This window comes from Oxyura jamaicensis, chromosome 4 (genome assembly GCF_011077185.1).
Source record: "Oxyura jamaicensis isolate SHBP4307 breed ruddy duck chromosome 4, BPBGC_Ojam_1.0, whole genome shotgun sequence".
NCBI lineage: Eukaryota > Metazoa > Chordata > Aves > Anseriformes > Anatidae > Oxyura > Oxyura jamaicensis.
In genome coordinates this window covers 84,002,509-84,010,330 of record NC_048896.1, presented here as the reverse complement: position 1 = coordinate 84,010,330, position 7,822 = coordinate 84,002,509, and the positions used below count along the sequence as shown (strand labels likewise).

Genomic DNA, 7,822 nt, shown 5'->3' with positions numbered 1-7,822 from the left:
TTGTTAATTACCTTTGTTCATCACTCACTGATGTCTCCATAAAGCTGATGCTGCTAACCCTGACTAATCCAGCCTTAGAACTAATGAAAGGAAAACTACAAAATGAAGGGATTTTAAATCAAGCTTAGTGTCTTGGGGGTTCTAGCCCATAAAGAGCACTTGCCCCTTTTCTCTTAGGACTGCATTTGCTTTCTTAAAATGCACACTGGCATGTAATTGTAAGATTCAGGAAAAGGGTTACAATAAATACCAGCTGTCATAAGAGCAGGAATAAAGATGCATTGGCAATGCCAAAGGAACTTAACTGGAAATGCAGCAGTTGTGCCATCAGCAGTGGAGTGGTATTCCTGTGCTTCATGCTGAGCTACAGAGCGTGCAAGGGAAGCATTCTGTGGCAGAAAAGAGGCTCAACCTTCGCAGCAGCAATCCCATCCATACAGTGCCATCTATAAAAGATGTACCACCTCTCAGCAGGCAGCTTCTACCAGTGCTGACCCGTGGTAACACAGAGACAGCACAGCACAGCAGTAGGTTGATTTTGTCCTGGTCTGATTGTATTAGTGGTGGCAGGTGTGAAAGGTAACTAATTGTACTCAGCCTCACTTGGTAAATCTATCTCCCCACACAAACCTTATAAAGCTCTCTCTCTTTTTTCTCTTTATAGTAGGGATCTGTGGAAGGGAGGGGTATACAGTGGGCTGTAAGTCTGTTGGGGCACACAATCTGGACAGATCCACTGCAGAGGGATTACTTCTGCTACAGCTCACATGAAGCCCAGTGAGCCATCTTCGAACAGGTAGTGCCATCAGTCTCCAGGACTGCACCCACCAACCCAGAATCAGGCTATGAATGCCTGGGCTGCAAAGTTGTGCTTGAATTGTTAGTATCTCACTGCCTTGGGAGAACGTCTTAATTTTGTGTGTGTTTGAATCTAGTGGCCTTCTGTTTGCAGTCAGTTGTGGGAAAACTTGCTTGTTGTTCTGGAGGAGTAGTGAGAAGGCTCGGGAAAACATCAGAATTTCACTGCTTTGTTTTCCTTGTTGCAAAGCAAGGCAGTTAAGGAGGAATGCATGTTCCAACCCACAGGCCAGCTGGGAAACAACAAGAGGGGAGTTAAGGCTAAGAAAGACTACCAGAGAAAAGAGGCTGGGGATGGACTGTCAACATGTAGTCCTGAGGATGTGATGCTTTGACAGGAAAACCCTAAGGGCACGTTTTATAAGATGTGGGCATACGGAAGTATCAGATGGTCTGGTCAGTATGTACTGACTACAGATACTATATACAGACTTGCCCCACCTTACTCATGTGCTGGATATGCACCTGTTCCTTGATTAAAATTCTGACTATCAATAACCTGCTACTTTTTTTTTCTGCTAGATTTTGGGAAGTGTGATTACATACATTCTTCTTAATAGAATTGCAAAGAAATTGGACTTATCATGAGTTTCAGTCCCTCAGAGGAAAGACTCTAAAACTCAGTCCTCAACTAAGGATGTACCATAGATCACACCACTTATTGCACAAAGTTACATAAAAAATCCTCAGACAAATGCTGAGGAGTGAATTGTGAAGCTGCAGTCTTACAGAAGCTGTTAGCTGTAGCTGGCAGTGGGAAGAACCTATTCTGTATGCTTCCTTCCATAGCAATGTAAAATATTTTGTACAGGAAGGGTGAAAGTAGTTTGTCCATGTTCATGTCTGGCTTCAAAACCTGAAGAAAAGTTTGATTTGATTGGAGATGATGAAAATGCAAGTTTTCTCAGTGCAGAGTGTCCTTACTTGGGGGTGAATCTCATCTTTTGCACTTTGGACTACAACTTACAAGAGGAGGTTGCAGGATGCTAATGACCTTTTATTTTTATTTTATTTTCTCCCAGAACAAAAGCTAATTACAGCTTTTGAGTAAAGGAAGGAAAGCAAAAGAACCATCTTAAAGCATATAACCAAAAGTTGTTTGTTTGGTTTCTAGCCATCCCTATTTGCATTTAAATGACATTTGCATGTATAGTTGTTAGAGCAGCTATATTATCTCTTTATATTTTGGTGAGTTCCAACTAACTGTTGCTGCATGGATTAGTATTTGCTTAACTTAATCATAAAATGGTTGTTCTTCCGTCATAACTCGCTGCTGTTCAAACAATTGCAGGTGTAAAGCTGAGATGGGAGCACAGCCCCCAGTGAAGGATAGTCCCCTTAGTTTGCTACTGACCATAACCCTTACACTGAAAGGCTGCAATGCATCTGGCTAGCATTAAGAATGTATTCATAATTATGAAATTCATTTTGCCTTTTTCAGTGGAAATAGAGAAGCCAAGAGACAGATGGACATTGGAATGCTCTGGAAGGTGGCATATTGTTTTATGTCAAAGGCTCATGCTCAACTTTGTAAGGAAGCATGGTGCCCCTAAGGTAACATCCTTATTATAATGTGTTATGAAAAATTGCAAGCAAATCAGTAATTAGTAACAGCAATTTTATGACACTTGAGAAGACCAGTTTGCTCTGGGAAATAAAAAACAAAATGTGTAATTCCTACAGATCTACTCATTTCCTTCTCCAGAAGCACTGGGCAAAATGCAGAGTATAAAATCCTTGCATTCCTGCCTAAAGCAAGAGGCTGTTAGTCATTACAGAGTGGGCTCTTAAGTTATTCAGAATTTCTATATGTGCTGAATTGTTTTTCGGTGCTTATAGAAGAATGTACCAGTTTGAGAACAAGTAGTGCTTTTTCATGTTAGAGGATGGAATTCAAATAATGAATATTTACTTTAATTTTTGTATATTCTAAATGCTAAAGCTGAGCTTACAGAACAGCTGAACCTAATTTAGATGTGTCAATAGCTATGTAATATCTTCCTCCTCCTCCTCAGTTAATTAATACTAATTCAAAAGATTGAACTATCAGCCTAGAAAAAGGGCATCTATCTTTGGAACTGTTTATAATTCATTATGTCTTCAAAATTAAATAAGAAAATAAGAAATGTGGAATTGAATAATTAACAGCAGCTGCCACAGTCTGTCTGTCTCCTTTGCAGTTCAGGAGGATGACCTGTTTTGGAATATCAAGATGTGGCACAGCAGTAGAACAAAGTTATTTTGTGCTCTGTTTGCCTGCAAGATTTGAGGTAGTTGGAAGCACCCTTTGCAAAAACACCTTGCCTGAGACTGCAATCACACCTATTAAGAATTAGTGATTTCATCAGCTATAACTTAGAAATACTTGCTAAAGGTTTCAGAACACTGAACACTATACAGACAAGAAAATGGAGTACCTATCCATCATGTTACTGCTAATGTATCCTCTTTTTCCATTAAAAAAATTGAACTGTCCCCATCAAATGGGGTTGTGCCCCTCTGTGCTTTCCCTATTAATTCCTCTCGAACTTGGAGGTCTTGGCCTAATTAGTTTTTAAGAGCATCACAAGGTTTTCCTATTTCCCTCCCCCCCCCCCCCCCCCCCAAACAGGGAAACAGCCTCCAGCCAGCAGTTTGCTTCATGACAACCCCCCAAATTCTCCTCTAAGCAGCACTGAATGAGGCAGTGGTGTTTTGGAGGGCAAAGTGACTGTGTAAGTAATGACAACAAAACACTCATTTCCTTCCTACCATATTGTAGTCTTGTGCCAGAGGCTCTCTGCTGTTATGGTTCCTACAGTGAGTTGGTCAGGATTGTTTTCTTTCCTCTCTGTGGTGTGGAAGCTGACACAGGCACTGAGAGCACCACAGGGGCACTTCTCAGCTCCCTGTTCTCACTAGGATTCAAAGTCCAACTCGGCTGATTGCCCTGGGCTGAAGCATAAAGACAGACATGCAAAGATTAGAGGAGTTGTGTGCAGACAGCAGCTTTAGAAATCTAGCTCATCATCTAGCCTGCCAGTACTGAGCAGGTGAGCTATTTTCCCCTTACAATTATATGCTATTATCACCTAATAATTTCCTGAAAAAGTCATAAACTACAATTTTCAAAGTTGTTGGAGTTAAGCCTCATAACAATATGTTATATATGGGAACAGAGGTACCTGGATTAATGCTTTTGTCTTGCAACCCTTTCCATCTGACTTCAGTCAAATTTTCCCTTTTTGTGACATGTAATAACTTCTTCACAATGCACTGAAGTTAGTAAATTGACATCTTTATGCAAGGAGTAAAAACTTCTTAAAAAAAAATAATGCTAGCTCTGAATACCAAGACTGTTTTTTTTTCCTCCTGACAAACATGTGAATAGAACTTTCAAAATTATGTGTATCTAAGGAAAAAAAAAAAAAAAACACATTAGAATTTAAATTTCAGAACCAGGAAGAGCACTTAGATATTCAAAAGGAGACTACAGATTTTCTAGGAAGAAAAAAGGAGGAGAAAAGGCAAAGTTTAGATTACCTGATCTCCTTTTGGCTGGAAATAAGCTAATCTATGTCAAAATTTGCAATTACCTGCCACCTTACACTATTTTCCCCAGGTAGAAAGAAGAAATGGCTGATAGTTTTCAAAATTAAAAGTATCCTGAAGACATAATCCTACTTCACAGATTTTCTGATAGGCTCAGACAAGACCAGGTCTGCAACATCAGGCTCTGCTAATTGCCTGGGAATCTGGCAGTATGTTTGTAGGCAGGTGCCTTTGGGTTCTTCCCAGCTGCAGCCCAAACTGTGATGTTCAAGATGGTGCTGATGGTTGGAGCACAGCCAAATGCTTAATTTTTTGCAGGTCTCCCCTTCTCTAGCAATTTTCACTGACTGTGCTTCCCCCATACACCCCAGGCTGATGACTGGTATGCCAAGGCAAAAACAGTATGAATGCAGAATCAGTGAAGGTAGGCAGGGGAAATAGCACGATGCATGTGATACACACATCCAGTGGTTCAGAAAGTAGTAAGTCACAATGAAAGTAGGGGCACACAGTATATTTAAGATTTCATAGCTATAAAACTTGGCCTGATGTACTCATGTTTTACTGCTAGCTTGAAATAATGTGAAATATGACTTCAGGTATCTTATACAAGAAAATTTGAATCCTAAACAAACACCTTTCATTGGAAAACACAATTATCAGTGCAACGTGAACAACTGCTCAAAGTGTCAAAGCATAATGAACAAATGTTCTACTCATTTAATTCAAGCTTATCTTTTGTATTTATTTGCACAATACACATCATTAAATAGACATTCCTTTTAGTTTCCACTGTAGACTTTTACATACTGTTTTCAGTTGCTTTGGCTTGTCTGTACCATCACAATCTTATTATCTGGTGTTTGACATTCACATGCCAGCATGGATTACACCTTAGTGTCATACATGTAGTGATCATAACCAATTAGAACAAATACCTTGTTTTGTAAAGAATATTTAATGCAAAATAAAAGCTTGAGATTTTTTTTTTCCTTTTCTATTTTCTACAGCCTTGCTGGGGTGTGAAATGTTGTACCTTTCAAAAAAGCTTAAAATCATTATCTTCTGGACAAATAGTGAAACAAGGAGCTCTGTACATAAATAACACCACCAGGTACTGATTATATGATCACCTTTTTCTAGAATACACCAAATAAATACAAGCAATATATGCAACATAAGCTGTTGTCAGCTACCTATTCTAAATCATGCCTATGAAAATCCATACGGGCATGTTGTGAATATTTAAATGGTAAAGTGCTTTAAACATCAAGCATGTAAATGTATCTAGTGTCGTACCACAGGCAAACAGCATGTTCATTTTGGACAAAACAGTCTCCATGCAATTAGTCAGCAGCAATCCCCTGCATTCATTTACAATATTAAACTAGTATTATATCACTTCAGTCGTATGGGATTTTAAAGTCAGGATACGGTGTATACACTTACAAAACTCAACCAATGCTCTACATTAACATACATTTTGAGCACTGCTACAGCAGGGTGGTTTTTTTCTCTTTTTAAGCCAAACCTTTGGTAGTGTAAATGCACCATACATTGAAGACACCACTGAACCAATATGACCTCGTTATGCAGCTGACAGGAATGGGAAGAAGAAAAAATCAAAAGCAAATTTAATGGCTTTATGCACTGTGCTCCTCCAGTCATGCTCTATTTTCACATGCCTCCCTGCAGGTAGGAGTTTAGACATGCAATTCAAGCAAGTGATTGCTTTCAGTTCAAAGACAGGCCATTTACTGCCAAGACGACCTTCCAGAATTGTGCTGAATTCAATTATACTTCCCTGCCTCAAATTCAACAACACTTTCTTAAACTCATTGCTTGCCTTCAGCACAATATCTTTGGTTATGTCATCTTCCTCCACTGACTTGGTTCCGTTTTTGCTGCTGAAAGGCATACCCACAGTTATTTCAAATTTGTACCGATCAAACATTTTCATGTGGCAGTTATGCTTTGTCAAATATTTGAGACGACACAATTCTTCCTCCTCCATAGTGACATTTTTGGGGTCACAGAGAGGATACGTTTCACCATACAAGCATCTCATCCAATCACCAATAAAAAGTGGAAGCATATTTATTGCAGACTCCGCACTATTGTCAATTTCTGTAACACGCACATACTTGAACCGCCCAGTCCACGTCACTCTGTGTCCTTCCAGGTGACTACATAAAATCTGAGTACGTGCCATGTTAGTCTCCTTCCACGATCGGGGTCCACAGAGGAAAGCATACTGATTCCATGTCAATGTGGAGTTGTAAACTTTCATTCCCTCTGATCGATACACATAGAACCAACAAAACAACACTACAGCTGTAATCCACACCAAAATGAGTTTCACAATCGAGCTTCGAGTAAGGGATTTAACCATTTCAACTACAGAGAAGTTGACTTTCGTCCACCATCGGAAGAGCAGAGGAACAGCACACAAAACTAGAGTCACTACGATTTTCACGAGCTCCAGAGACACAAACCACTTAATGAAATGGACAAGACACATCAGTGCAATGCCTACGCCTAGCACTGGGAGTGCAAAGAGAAACAGAAAATAACCAATTGATGCACGAATGAGCCCAATGCCAGAGGACTCCTGCAGAATGACCACAGAGAGTTCACACCACATAAAGCAGACTAGATATGGGACCAGGTAACAGTAGGTGCCTTTAAAGTTCCGTAGTTGTGCCATTCTAAAGAAAAGATAAAACAAATACAAGAACAAAAGGCATGGGATACTTACGTTTATCACAAAGAAATGGCCTACAGGAACAGTGAAGAAAGTTTTACCTAAGAATTTCAGGAAACCAAAATTCCCCGGTAATATCTGCAATAGTGATAAGCAACCAGTTGCTATCTCGGTCATTAATGCTCTTCGTGTGTAAGGCTCTGCACATGTGCTTAAACTCATGTAACTTGTCACTGTAAAGAAAACGGAGATGGTAGCTAACTCTGAGCACGGTATACAGTCTTTGCTTGCTATAGGGAAGGAAAAAATTACAAAGAATACAGAGAGTAAAAAATAAATGTATGGCTCTAAGTGATTCCATCCAAAGTTCACTTCAGCTTGCTCAACATCTAGGTTTGGTTCAAAACGAAGGAGTAAGTCAGTCAAAGTGCGGAAGTTTTCCCAGGCCTTACTGTCCTGAAAAACCTTCAGTGTGCAAATAACCATAGAAATGAAGGACAAATAGAATATGACTAATGGAATAATGAAGGCAAAAAAATCAATTGTCAGATTACTGATGATGAAGAAGAAGATGAGAGCATTGATATGGTGTGTTGGAATAATGGTAGACAGCCAATGCATTCCTGCCTTTGATGCCATATCTATCAGATATTCTTTAATTTCCATAATGGCATGAAGTGGGTATTTTACAACCTGGAAGAGAGAGAGAGAGAGAGAGAGAGAAGCATT

At 39.6% G+C, this 7,822-nt stretch overlaps 1 protein-coding gene and 1 long non-coding RNA gene across 2 annotated transcripts in view; one reads left to right on the top strand and one right to left on the bottom strand.

Annotated features, from left to right (window-relative positions):
• The first annotated feature begins 1,140 nt into the window (after positions 1–1,140).
• LOC118165993 lies at positions 1,141–3,879 on the top strand. The gene is made up of 3 exons (XR_004750304.1): positions 1,141–1,225; positions 2,150–2,412; positions 3,039–3,879. It is a non-coding gene; the product is annotated as an uncharacterized LOC118165993 (long non-coding RNA).
• Positions 3,880–5,113: 1,234 nt separating this feature from the next.
• The window catches only part of WFS1 (wolframin ER transmembrane glycoprotein), a 35,279-nt gene continuing 32,570 nt past the window's right edge, over positions 5,114–7,822 (bottom strand). The window contains exon 8 of the mRNA XM_035324493.1: positions 5,114–7,786. Within this exon, the coding sequence (XP_035180384.1) occupies positions 5,978–7,786 (1,809 nt within the window). The 3' untranslated portion in view covers positions 5,114–5,977. The remainder of the gene's footprint in view (positions 7,787–7,822) is intronic.